Genomic DNA, 14,535 nt, shown 5'->3' with positions numbered 1-14,535 from the left:
CAAATAAGACCTACTTGGTGAGAAAGGAGAACTTGCTTTAGCGCCACCTTTTGGAAGTTAGCTCCCTATAGGTCAATACCTGCTTTTCCTGAAAGCCAGAAGTTTTAGGAATATAGCCAAGTCAGAATAACTCCATGCAAAAGGAAGGGGGTCCCGTCTACCGACAGTTGTTTCGAGGTTTTGCCTCTCATCAGTGCAAAGCAGGGATCTGGCTGGCTGGGGTAGAAGCCATAGCTATGGGTCAGAGGGGGCCAAATGGCTATATAGAACACCAGTAGAGATGAGCGAACACTTTTCGGATCAGCCGATCCGAACAGCACGCTCCCATAGAAATGAATGGAAGCACCTGTGACGCTGACTTTGCCGGTGACCGGCCGGCGTCACAGGTGCTTCCATTCATTTCTATGGGAGCGTGCTGTTTGGATCGGCTGATCCGAAAAGTGTTCGCTCATCTCTAAACACCAGTATTATAAATGGCGCATGGTAGGTGTCATGGTGATTTTACATGAGATTTCCCATTAATAGTACTGCAGATGTAAGAACTTTAAAAATTTAAAAATGGTGCCCGTGGAGAAGTTCAGCTGATACCATGGCTTACCTGTTTTACACAGCATTGCCCTGGCGGTAATGCCTGCGATCAGACACAATTAACCAATGTGACCGAAACATCTGAAGAGTGGCGGCGTACATGTGCTGCCATGGATTCCGGGGCTTTGCTTTTTTCTATACACTTTTATTATTGCACCACACGCCACATAAGTATGGGTTTCCCATAAATGTTGTACATACTGTAGTTTCAAGTATCCAGTGAAAGATAATATTCAACGCAACGTTTTGGCTGAAATCCCTTCATCAGGTTTCAGTATGGAGTGAATGGGAACCAACCACTGGGGATGGCGATATAGGAACGTCTCTGCCGCTGATGAGGGTGCTTATGGTGGACCAGGAAATAGAATGCAGTGGATACTTGTAACTATACACAACACGTACGGAAAACCTATACCGATGAGGTGTGTGATGTCATAATACAAGTATATCTAAAGGAGCAAAGCCAGAATTGGTGTGCTGTTCTACTTCATCTTCCTGATCAATAAAAATTAAAACTTGCCCTGCAAAAAACAAGACACCTTACAAAGCTTCATAGAGGAAAATATAGTGTATGTTGACGAAAAGAAATTAGAATTTTTGTAAAAGCATTAAAAAAAATCAATATCCATTTGGTATCACGAATGTAGTTTCCTTCCAATTCCACCCCATTCAGAATTTTCTCTTCCTTCCCAGTACTTTGTATGGAATATCACATGGTGTCATTGCAAAGTACAATTTGTTCTGCATAATATAAGCCCTCATCCCGCTTTGTAAAAGGAAAAGTAAAAAAAAATCTAGAAAAAGGTGGGGAGTAAAAACCAAAAATGACAAATAGCTGTGGCAGGAATGGGTTAAAGAGAGCCTACACCAAAAAAGGTCACCTCTAAACCACTTCCATGGTGTTGTAGTGGCTCTTACTCACATACTGCACATACCGTCCTTGTGTTAAAGTACAATCTTGCGGCCAAGAAATGTAAGTTTTATTCTATATGTAAATGAGTTGCTCGGTGCACCCAAGGTGTGACCGAACCTGCTGGAGAACCTGCCCATCGCCACCTCTAAACAGAAGGATTGGCAAGTGGCCACCCCCTAAAGAAAACGACAAGATTGCACTTTGATACAAGAATCCTGTCTTCGCTCACCGCCCCTACAACGGCACATACGCGGTTTTGGCGGTGTAGACTCCCTTTAAGTCATAATACCGTTCTGTTGTGACTGACATTCGGCTTTCAGGTTATTACTTGGCAGCGATCGCTCTAATCGTGTTGGGTTTCAGCTTTCAGTTCCGAAATGATTTCATATTTTCTGTCTTACATAATAGGTTTGTATACAACGTCCGTGTCTGCGTTTATAGGAGTTTCATGTAGTTTATTGGGAAAATTATTAGCCATGGAAATGTTAACAGAAAGCAAAGAAAAATCGATATAGGTCTAGGGGAGAATATCTGAGTGGACAGACTCCCCGCAGGGGTTGGGTCCCGACTTCCAGTGAAGCAGCTCCTGGCTCAAATGTCACCCCTGCTTACTTTTATGGACTCGGTGTCCGTGACCGTGAGAGTCATTTTGGAGGGACCTCATATCTACAGTACCGTCTATGAGACATAGGTCAGGATGGATACCCTTTTTCGTCCTGGGCATTGCAGGGTTTTTTTGTGTTTTTATTAAAGACTGTGTACACTGTTTGAGGAGAAGACTCCTTCAGCAAGGGAGACACTGACTGATCCCAGGGAGTTCCATCAGTTAGCCTCAGGTCCAACCCTAGAGGGTTGGTTGAGTGGACTACAGCCACCATGAGCCCAACGGTGACCAACCACTACTCCTATCCTTCTTGCATTCCTTCTTTGGGTTGTTGCAGTTTACTAAAATCTGCTGTATAAATTCCATAGCACTTATCGCATATCATAGTGTAAATATTTTTTTGTCATCCCCTTTAAACCACTCAAATCCATTGATGTAACTGTGTAGGAATTACCTACGGAACATGCAGCTCAGGTGCGGGATTTCACCTGTGTTCGAGAACATTAGACCAAATATAGGACAAAATTATTTTGCACTGAATTGCAGATCTACTTGCATTAAATGAAGCAAAGTAATGTTTACAGGACCTTTACACAAAGGAACCTGTCAGCAGGTCTGAAAAAACAATGATTCACCCCATCTGATCGGCGCCGTCTCCCTGATCATTATGGTCTTCTGTTAATCCAAATCTGTTCAGCCTTTCCAAAGATATAAGCCCTTTTAATATCGATACAGAAAACAACTGGGCGATAATACTGTGGTTCCTCTGGGGCGGGGTCTCTATGTGCTGCGTTACCACCCACTTGGCTAGTAGACCCTAATTTGTATTGACACTAAAAAGGCTTATATCTTTGGAATAGCTGAACAGATTTGGATAAACAAAACGTCAAAGTGCTCAGAGTGACAGTGCCGATCAGATGATGGTTGTCATTGACTTGGTGGCAGGTCCGCTTTAAGGATTTATATATTAGATTTTGGGGAAAGAGCTTGGTAACTAATGCTTCTTTTCGCCTCTGGGACCCCTATAGTTTTATACACCTCACCTTTCCCCCTTATAGGCGCAGTTCTGTCTGGCTGTGTATGTTCCTATGTCGTGCACTGAACTATTAACCAGTGTCTGCCCCGTATGGCTACATCTATACCCGAGATGTTTTCCAACTTATTGTGCTGATTACAGTACATAGAAAAGGACTTTGTTTTCTGCTTGAATGGAGGGAATAATCCTATTAGACAAGTGTGTGCTCTCTGCCAGTGTGGAAGAGGCTTATTTTACAACAGGAGAAAGAGATTTTTCTTTTTTTTTCAAAAACTGTCCCTGGCAATGCACCAGCGACTTGTTTCCCTGCGTCTGATTCAGGAGAGAGATTACAAGCACCTGAAAACGTTGCAACCGTTCCGTCACCACCTTTAACGTCTGCGCCAGTTCACGACCAGCAACATTTACACTGCTCACCCTCCATTCTGAACGCACTCTAATCCAATAGACAAATATTAAGACACGCATCGAATAGAGATGTTCTATATTACTCTTATAATCTGTATACATTGCTGCATGTCGGTGCAAAACTTGCATGTCAAAGCCGTGCGTACAAGATCAATGTCTTCTAGGGGGCGTGTAGACTTTTGCAAGCAATTTATTTTAAAGGGGTAAGGAAAATGCAAACTCAGACTACAAACAGGATTTGTTTGTAGTCTGTAACCATGGAACCCCATTGTATAGATGTATTTACAAAACACATGGCCATGCTGCAGTTCAGTCCCATTCATTTTAATGGGTCGGGGATAAATCAAATCAAATAGGCTTTATTGGCACGTCCGAATGGATATTTGGCATTGCCAAAGCTAGTAAAGTGGTGGTGGTGTGGGGGGGAGTTGGAGTCAAGGGGGAGAGTATGGGGTGGGGTGGCTGATTTGGGGTATAACAGTCCATGGAGTCTCATCTTCCTCTTAGTTGATAACCGCTATATGGGGAGGTGGGGCGGGGTGGGTGGTTTGGGGTATAACAGTCCATGGAGTCTCATCTTCCTCTTAGTTGATGACCGCTATATGGGGAGGTGGGGTGGGGTGGGTGATTTGGGGTATAACAGTCCATGGAGTCTCATCTTCCTCTTAGTTGGTGGCCGCTATATGGGGAGGTAGGGTGGGGTGGGTGGTTTGGGGTATAACAGTCCATGGAGTCTCATCTTCCTCTTAGTTGGTGGCTGCTATATGGGGAGGTGGGGTGGGGTGGGGCAGGTGGTTTGGGGTATAACAGTCCATGGAGTCTCATCTTCCTCTTGTTTGGTGACAGCTGGACACGTATTGGGCAGCGATCTCCACAGTGGCCTCTTCTTCTCCCAGTAGGATGTAGAGTTTCCTCTTCTCATCTGCAGATATGAAGTCTGGGATATCACATTGCCATGTGACTAGGGTTGATCTTGAGATTTCAGGATCGATTTTAAAATCCGATTTCCGATCATTTTCAGCCGATCCCAATCGTGAAATTTGCTCGATCGCCGATCAGGATCCAATCATTCCCGATCCCGTTCGCTCAACCCTAGTCAATGCTTGTCTATGGGAAAAGTCACTTTTAGGGTTGAGCCGATCTTGAGGTTTCAAAATCCGATTTCCGATCATTTTCCTGTCGATCCCAATCGTGAAATTTGCTCGATCGCCGATCGGGATCCGATCCTTTCGGATCCCGATCGCTCAACCCTACATGTGACCAACGGACATGATGTCACTTCCTGAGAAGAAAGCAGCCATGTTTTCAAAGTCCTTCACAACCCCTTTAAGTCTGGCATAGGAGACTCCAGTCTTAATAAATTTCCTAAAAGTTGTTTTCACAGGAAGGGACGGACTCAGGTTGTTGAGAGCCTGATGACTTTGGTCTTGTGTAGTAGGGAAGAACTATTTCCAGCCTTCCATCTGCCATCTTCGTGCACATAGCGGATGCAGATTGTTAACACTTGTTCAGACTGTTTATTTAGTTTTCGCTTCTGTTTTTAGCGGAATACAAATCGACATCTGTTTGTGAAAACCACGAGCTGAAGCTTCACTGCAAGGAGCCCAAGTTACTCAATATTTACTCCGCTGTCTACGGCAGTTTTGCCAATGAAAAGAACCCTTGTATGGATGACTTGTACCAAGGAACGCCATATGGTCAGTATATAGGATGTCAGAACCGAACATAAATCAAGTGTATAGGAGAATAAAATTAAAGGGACAGTAAAGAATTAGAGAAATACGCTTATCCATGGGTTGTTTCTGGTATTGCAGGCCCTTGAAGTGAATGTGGCTAAGTTACAATACCAATTACAACCTAGGAACCAGTGTGGCGCTGCTTGGGGAGACAACCTAGGGACACGACTGGTGCTGTTTTAGAATCCTGGAAAACAAGCTTAGGTAATATTCACACTTTTTACAAAAACCTAGTCGTCAGGAGGGGTAAGAAGCTGCAGTCTCAGTCAGTCAGTCTCAGTGTGACAAATGCTGTGAGAGGGGAGGAGGGAGTGGCAGATGGAAGCATCAAATTAGTAAGCATACAGTTCTCTAGTTCATCTTCAGTCTTCTAGCTATGTTTAATGACAAAGCATCAACTAGCTTCCAGCATATCACCCAGTCCTGGAGATAGATAGGTTAGTGTCACCAGTACCAGCATATCACCCCAGCCCTGCAGATAGATAGGTTACTGTCACCAGAACCAGCATATCACCCAGTCCTGGAGATAGATAGGTTAGTGTCACCAGTACCAGCATATCACCCCAGTCCTGTAGATAGATAGGTTAGTGTCACCAGAGCCAGCATATCACCCCAGCCCTGCAGATAGATAGGTTAGTGTCACCAGAACCAGCCTATCACCCCAGCCCTGCAGATAGATAGGTTAGTGTTACCAGAACCAGCATATCACCCCAGCCCTGCAGATAGATAGGTTACTGTCACCAGAACCAGCATATTACCCAAGCCCTGCAGATAGATAGGTTAGTGTCACCAGAACCAGCATATCACCCCAGCCCTGCAGATAGATAGGTTACTGTCACCAGAACCAGCATATCACCCCAGCCCTGCAGATAGATAGGTTAGTGTCACCAGAACCAGCATATCACCCCAGCCCTGCAGATAGATAGGTTAGTGTCACCAGAACCAGCATATCACCCCAGCCCTGCAGATAGATAGGTTAGTGTCACCAGAACCAGTATATCACTCCAGCCCTGCAGATAGATAGGTTACTGTCACCAGATCCAGCATATCACCCCAGCCCTGCAGATAGATAGGTTAGGGTCACCAGAACCAGCATATCACCCCAGTCCTGCAGATAGATAGGTTAGTGTCACCAGAACCAGCATATCACCCCAGTCCTGCAGATAGATAGGTTAGTGTCACCAGAACCAGCATATCACCCCAGCCCTGCAGATAGATAGGTTAGTGTCACCAGAACCAGCATATCACCCCAGCCCTGCAGATAGATAGGTTAGTGTCACCAGAACCAGCATATCACCCCAGCCCTGCGGATAGATAGGTTAGTGTCACCAGAACCAGCATATCACCCCAGCCCTGCAGATAGATAGGTTAGTGTCACCAGAACCAGCATATCACCCCAGCCCTGCAGATAGATAGGTTACTGTCACCAGAACCAGCATATCACCCCAGCCCTGCAGAGAGATACTGTAGGTTATGTTCACCTAAATCAAAGTATTTTCCTCTTGTGAATTGCTGCAGCCTTTACCGAGATATCAGTGTTTTAACAATATGAAAATTAGCCCATTGGCAACTTCCTAGTTGTTAAAAAAAGATCATTTACATACTGAAAAAAACAGCAATCTCCGCAACAGAACCACCAATTCCAAAGGGTAAAAAACTGATTCTGGTGACACTAACCTATCTATCTGCAGGGCTGGGGTGATATGCTGGTTCTGGTGACACTAACCTATCTATCCGCAGGGCTGGGGTGATATGCTGGTTCTGGTGACACTAACCTATCTATCTGCAGGGCTGGGGTGATATGCTGGTTCTGGTGACACTAACCTATCTATCTGCAGGGCTGGGGTGATATGCTGGTTCTGGTGACACTAACCTATCTATCTGCAGGACTGGGGTGATATGCTGGTTCTGGTGACACTAACCTATCTATCTGCAGGACTGGGGTGATATGCTGGTTCTGGTGACACTAACCTATCTATCTGCAGGACTGGGGTGATATGCTGGCTCTGGTGACCCTAACCTATCTATCTGCAGGGCTGGGGTGATATGCTGGATCTGGTGACAGTAACCTATCTATCTGCAGGGCTGGAGTGATATACTGGTTCTGGTGACACTAACCTATCTATCTGCAGGGCTAGGGTGATATACTGGTTCTGATGACAGACTCTCCTTAAATGATGACTTATCCAGCCCTTTGTGTTCCTTTCTCGTGAACAAACTCCTGTCTTCCTCTGTTTTGTAGACTGTGTGTCTTACTCTGCCCTGAACCTTCTGGAACAGAGGTGCTATGGGAAACAGAGATGCAGAATGGTGGTCCATGACAAACATTTTGGAAGTCCCTGTCTGCCTGGAGTGGTGAAATATCTTACTGTAAATTATAATTGTGGTAAGGACAAGCGCTTGTTCCTTTTATACTGTAATGTATAGGGTAAATATGTAGCGGATTTGTGCAATAATCTCCAAAAAAGGGGTCATGTCATCCTGGTGAAGGTTCTTCTGTTGGGCCGCTTTACATTAGTCATAAAATAAAATACACTGGAAAAATACTGCATCTCTTGCCAAAAGTAATAACTTATAGTAGACATATACAATCTTTTTTTTTTTCATTTATAGTTCCAAAAATCATACTGAAAGAGGTTGACCCCAAGGTCTCTTATGTAATGCCCCCTACGAAGCTGAACGATGGTAAATATGGTAATTATCAGAAATGATCACCACCTCTATTTCATGTTTTCCTGACCATAGAATGGGAGATTAATGTGTGGTTAACAACATTCCAGACCCCAGCATATCAACCTGCAGATAGATAGGTTAGATTCACCAGACCCAGAATATCAACCTGCAGATAGATAGGTTAATTTCAGCAGAACCAGCATATCACCCCAGTTCTGCAGATAGATAGGTTAGTGTCAACAGAGCCAGCATATCACCCCAGCCCTACAAATAGATAGGTTACTGTCACCAGACCCAGCATATCACCCCAGCCCTGCAGATAGATAGGTTAGTGTCACCAGACCCGGCATATCACCCCAGCCCTGCAGATAGATAGGTTAGTGTCACCAGAACCAGCATATCACCCCAGCCCTACAAATAGATAGGTTACTGTCACCAGAACCAGCATATCACCCCAGCCCTACAGATAGATAGGTTAGTGTCACCAGACCTGGCATATCACCCCAGCCCTACAGATAGATAGGTTACTGTCACCAGAACCAGCATATCACCCCAGCCCTACAGATAGATAGGTTAGTGTCACCAGACCCGGCATATCACCCCAGCCCTACAGATAGATAGGTTAGTGTCACCAGACCCAGCATATCACCCCAGCCCTGCAGATAGATAGGTTACTGTCACCAGAACCGGTATATCACCCCAGCCCTGCAGATAGATAGGTTAGTGTCACCAGACCCAGCATATCACCCCAGCCCTGCAGATAGATAGGTTACTGTCACCAGAACCAGTATATCACCCCAGCCCTGCAGATAGATAGATTAGTGTCACCAGAACCGGTATATCACCCCAGCCCTGCAGATAGATAGATTAGTGTCACTAGACCCAGCATATCACCCCAGCTCTGCAGATAGATAGGTTAGTGTCACCAGAACCAGCATATCACCCCAGCCCTGCAGATAGATAGGTTAGTGTCACCAGAACCAGCATATCACCCCAGACCCGCAGATAGATAGGTTACTGTCACCAGAACCAGCATATCACCCCAGTCCTGCAGATAGATAGGTTACTGTCACCAGAACCAGTATATCACCCCAGCTCTGCAGATAGATAGGTTAGTGTCACCAGACCCGGCATATCACCCCAGCCCTACAGATAGATAGGTTAGTGTCACCAGACCCAGCATATCACCCCAGCCCTGCAAATAGATAGGTTACTGTCACCAGAACCGGTATATCATCCCAGCCCTGCAGATAGATAGGTTAGTGTCACCAGAACCAGTATATCACCCCAGCTCTGCAGATAGATAGGTTAGTGTCACCAGAACCAGCATATCACCCCAGCCCTGCAGATAGATAGGTTAGTGTCACCAGAACCAGCATATCACTCCAGCCCTGCAGATAGATAGGTTACTGTCACCAGAACCAGCATATCACCCCAGCCCTGCAGATAGATAGGTTAGTGTCACCAGAACCAGCATATCACCCCAGCCCTGCAGATAGATAGGTTAGTATCACCAGAACCAGCATATCACCCCAGCCCTGCAGATAGATAGGTTAGTGTCACCAGAACCAGTATATCACTCCAGCCCTGCAGATAGATAGGTTAGTGTCACCAGAACCAGCATATCACCCCAGCCCTGCAGATAGATAGGTTAGTGTCACCAGAACCAGCATATCACCCAGCCCTGCAGATAGATAGGTTACTGTCACCAGAACCAGCATATCACCCCAGCCCTGCAGATAGATAGGTTAGTGTCACCAGACCTCAACACATTAACCTGCAGATAGATAGGTTAGGGTCACCAGAACCAGTATATCACCCCAGCCCTGCAGATAGATAGGTTAGTGTCACCAGAACCAGCATATCACCCCAGCCCTGCAGATAGATAGGTTAGTGTCACCAGACCTCAACACATTAACCTGCAGATAGATAGGTTAGGGTCACCTGAATCAAACAGTGTCTTTGGATCAACTAGGAAAATTACATTCATTTTACAAAAATCAGGACTGTTGTCAAGTGGCAGCATTATATAATATTTTTGTAGGGAAATCTCTGGTCAGGATTTGTGCTTTATCTTTGCTGCAGATTTCACCAGTGCATGTGCATGTTCTTAGCAGACACGGCATTGCTATACTTGCAAACAAAGTCGCTCAGTTTTCCGTCCAGATATGAGCTATGTTGCTTAGATGTTGCTTTATCAGTTTGCATGTCCAGCTGTATATTGTGCATGGTATGATGCAAGATTTGGCGATTTTTCCACTGTATTTATTTGTATTACTTTGCATTGTCTTAAGATGTCTTTCCCCTACAATATGAAATAGCCTTAATAAATACCTTAAGGAAACTTTTCGCCCTCACATGAAGCACGTGTGTGTGAATAAGGCCTAAGACTGTATGTGGGAAATGCACGGATTATTGGCTAGATGAGAATCTTCGGCTTGCTTTACCTGTCACTAGAGCTTTCCGCCTCTCCCCTATTTACATACCGCTTGCTACTGAAGTATGATCAGAATGTGCTTTCCATTCCATTGTCTTCACCCTGACACGCCTCATTTCATGGATTATGGATTATTTGGATATAAATCATTCTAGTCGCCTAATACGGCTCCTACTGTATCTCGTGTGATCTTCTGACCCTTTCTGTTCACACAGATATCAAACCTGATCTCTCAGAATCCCGACTTCCCAGCAGAGATGGACTCTTCTTCAGCGACCTTCTTGCAGCGTATTCGTACATAAGAGGTAAGGACATTTCCAACGAAACAGGAACGTATCAAAAAAACATGACTTTTTCTAAATTTTTTCCAATTGTAGATTTTTTTATTCTAATTTCTGTCCATGATTACGGGTGCGACCATCTTGCCTAAGCTTTTCCTCTGCTCTGTTTACAGCATTTAGTGATATGCTTTACAGCATAGTCATGGCCAAGGGCCAGATTATACAAATGCTGCCAAAAGGAGGCCAAATTTATCCTATAGTATATATAGTGCAAAGAGCAATAAGGTAAGAGTGCAATTAAGCTAAAAGTATGTAAGCATTGAGTACTTTTAGACAAGAAAAAATGGCCACAAAGTAGATTGTAAAAGACTTAATAAACGGCAGCAGAGGTTACACAGCAGGTCTATCATATTAATAAATGGAAGTACAGCTTACCCATGATATAAACCACATAAGTAGAAGTAGGAGGGCAATAAGAGGAACCGCCGGCTCGCACCCGACACACGTGTTTCACGCCTGCCTTCGTCTTTTTTGTACATTTATCTGTGTTACTCGCATCATATATTTTGTATAACTTTTTAATGTGATACTATTAAAGTTTGTATATTCCTATTACGAGTTTTGGTCTATTTTTGACCTCACTATTCTGAGTGTCTGTATACCTATTTCTTTATTTTTTCTTCATAGGAAAGCAGCATAGCAGCTGCAGATAAGTGAATGGATTACAAGCGGCCAATAGCTGATGCTGAAGCTGCACATGGTGTCCTTCGATTTGTACTTTGCCTATATATCAGGAGGACACCATGTTCAGCATCAGCTAATGGGGGCCCCTGTGTGTTGAGGCAAATGCAAATGCACTGGACAGGTGCCCGATCAGGCCCTCGAGCAATGCATCTGCATTGACAAAATGCGGACTTAACAGTCGGAGCTCAGGGCCCACCGGGGGATTCACCAGTTCCCCGGTGGGCCTGTCCGACCCTGATGTCTGCAATGTAAAGGAGGTGACTGCTGAAAAAATAAAAACTTTCAGATTTAGCAATTGTCTGTCTATTATTAGGTTTAACAGCCAGTGTGAAAATTGCAGGAGTAGTGCTCTCTTTTCAAATATAGAGAGAGATATGGAAAATTTAAAACAAATTATGAAAAAAATTCTTAAATACATTACGTACAAATGTGTTTTCTTTCTGGTGACGCATTTCCACCGATGAGAGTAAGATGGGCGGAAAATTAAGAGGAATCTTAGGCAAAATTCCATCTCAATTCCTAATTTTCCAATATTTTGGGGCCAAGAAACCACCACTTCTAGCTCTTGTCAAAATGCATCCTTGGCAACGGTTTCCTTCACCCTATAGCCCTGGCACTGTATCTAAATACCATGACCGGGATCAAGTAGCTTGTTACAGCAACCACATCAAATGCCCCACCAGCCCCTGGCAATAGCCATTTCATTACTGTTAGCCCTATATTTCCCTATGTATTCCCAATGGAGCATGCACCATAATATCCAGCTCTAATGAGTATATACATTATATACTGTATCCTTCTCTCTGTGTCTTTAGGTCATCCGGAAAGAACGGCCTTATTCTTTGTAAGCAGTCTTTGCATCGGACTGATCATCACACTTTTCGCATTGGTCATCCACATATCCTGGAGGAAGGACTGGCGTCGATTCCAAAAAGTGAACGGACAGATTGTACAAAGAATAGACTCCGAAGAGACAGATGGAGGCAGCAGCGAGGAGGAGGAGGAGGAAGGGGAGGACGAAACTTCAACAAAGTCTCACTTTTCCCAAGAGTTCCGCGAGTTATGCAAAACGTCCCGTCCACATTGCACAGAAGACGCGGCAGACATCGCAGAACGTATAGAACGTAGAGAACAAATAATTCATGAAATCTGGTTGAACAGCGGACTGGACTACCCCCCTAGTGGTCTCACAATGCCATTTATTTAATGGGTTTATGTAGAAGACCTCAAAAGTAGGGGGGCAAATGGTTGTACCCCAGTCGCTGGGGGCCTATACTCCGCCACAGCCACTGCGATCCTCATAATACTCTTCTGTGAAGGGAAATGAAATTTACATTTTTATTAAGAAGGACAGAGCAGAATTCTAATTTGTATCTTTGGGGACATGTGACATAAGAGCTGCTTTATATTTTTCTATGGATTTCTATTTATCGATGTAAAATTATTCAGAGATATAAAAGGATGGGGGGGGGATAGAATTTTATTCTGCAAAGATAGAACACTTTACTTTATTTTTTACTTTCTACCTACAGGGCAGTATTACCTATAGGAGAATTTGGCCCTACTAACCCATGTCACACGTAAAGTGTCTCTGATCGGTCTCCTGTCTGAGGGCTCAGAAATATATAGTGGAAGATGATCTGATTCAGTATCTTAATGTAAAAAGCTATTTTAGGCCGGGGCCCCACGGACTGGAAACGCCACAATTTGCAAAAATTCAAAAAATCGCGGCGTTGTACAGTGCAGGCAAAGTGGATGTGATTCATGCGAATGCCATCCCCACTTTGCGGAAAAGATCACAGCGCGGACACGGTGCGATTTGCAAAGCCGTTGCGGCTTTGCAAATCGCAGCATGTCAATTATTTCTATGGAAATGCCGGCGGCTTTCCCGTAGATATAATGTTAAGAGAAAGTCCGAAGAGGAAAACTTAGTGAACTTTCTCTTAAAAGTGCTGCGGAAAGAACTGCAATGCGATCACGCAGCGGTTCTTCCCGCAGCACTTTAGTGCTGCAGATACAGCCTATGGGGACTTAGCCTAACTGCTGCAGCTGGGTTCTTTATAGACAAAGCCTGTGAGACCTGCCCCGCCCACTCATACAGAATCGTCAGCACGGTGGCTCAGTGGTTAGCACTGCAGCCTTGCAGCACTGGAGTCCTAGGTTCAAATCCTGCCAAGGACAATGTCTGCAAGGAGTTTGTATGTTCTCCCCGTGTTTGCGTGGCTTTCCTCCCACACACCAAAGACATAATGATAGGGAATGTAGATTGTGAGCCCTATATCGGACAGTGACTGTCAATGTCTGTAAAGCGCTGCGGAATATGATGACGCTATATAAGTAAGCATAATAAATAAATAATAATAAAGCCTGGAAGTCCTGCCCCGCCCACTCATAGAGAAAGCCTGTGAGTCCTGCCCCGCCCACTCATAGAGAAAGCCTGGGAGTCCTGCCCTGCCCACTTGTAGAGAAAGCCTGTGAGTCCTGCCCCGCCCACTTATAGAGAAAGCCTGTGAGTCCTGCCCCGCCCACTCATAGAGAAAGCCTGTGAGTCCTGCCCCGCCCACTTATAGAGAAAGCCTGTGAGTCCTGCCCCGCCCACTCATAGAGAAAGCCTGTGAGTCCTGCCCTGCCCACTTGTAAAGAAAGCCTGTGAGTCCTGCCCCGCCCACTTATAGAGAAAGCCTGTGAGTCCTGCCCTGCCCACTTGTAGAGAAAGCCTGTGAGTCCTGCCCCGCCCACTTATAGAGAAAGCCTGTGAGTCCTGCCCCGCCCACTTATAGAGAAAGCCTGTGAGTCCTGCCCCGCCCACTTATAGAGAAAGCCTGTGAGACCTGCCACGCCCACTCATAGAGAAAGCCTGTGAGTCCTGCCCTGCCCACTTGTAGAGAAAGCCTGTGAGTCCTGCCCTGCCCACTTATAGAGAAAGCCATGTGAGTCCTGCCCCGCCCACTTATAGAGAAAGCCTGTGAGTCCTGCCCTGCCCACTTATAGAGAAAGCCTGTGAGTCCTGCCCCGCCCACTTGTATAGAAAGCCTGTGAGTCCTGCCCCGCCCACTTATAGAGAAAGCCTGTGAGTCCTGCCCCGCCCACTTGTATAGAAAGCCTGTGAGTCCTG

At 45.2% G+C, this 14,535-nt stretch overlaps 1 protein-coding gene across 2 annotated transcripts in view; it reads left to right on the top strand.

Moving 5' to 3' along the window:
• EVA1C (eva-1 homolog C) overlaps positions 1-13,038 on the top strand; it is a 45,848-nt gene extending 32,810 nt beyond the window's left edge. Inside the window, exons 4-8 of one of the 2 annotated variants that reach the window (XM_075262564.1) lie at positions 5,094-5,246; positions 7,528-7,671; positions 7,899-7,970; positions 10,611-10,700; positions 12,236-13,038. In XM_075262564.1, the coding sequence (XP_075118665.1) occupies positions 5,094-5,246; positions 7,528-7,671; positions 7,899-7,970; positions 10,611-10,700; positions 12,236-12,627 (851 nt within the window). In that variant the 3' untranslated portion in view covers positions 12,628-13,038. Of the gene's footprint in view, positions 1-5,093; positions 5,247-7,527; positions 7,672-7,898; positions 7,980-10,610; positions 10,701-12,235 lie in introns of both variants that reach the window. The other variant, XM_075262563.1, reaches the window with a different exon arrangement.
• The last annotated feature ends 1,497 nt before the right edge of the window (positions 13,039-14,535 follow it).

The sequence above is a fragment of the Leptodactylus fuscus genome, chromosome 2 (genome assembly GCF_031893055.1).
Source record: "Leptodactylus fuscus isolate aLepFus1 chromosome 2, aLepFus1.hap2, whole genome shotgun sequence".
NCBI classification, from domain to species: Eukaryota; Metazoa; Chordata; class Amphibia; order Anura; family Leptodactylidae; genus Leptodactylus; species Leptodactylus fuscus.
Note: the sequence above shows the minus strand (reverse complement) of the source record. Positions and strands in the feature narration are given on the sequence as shown.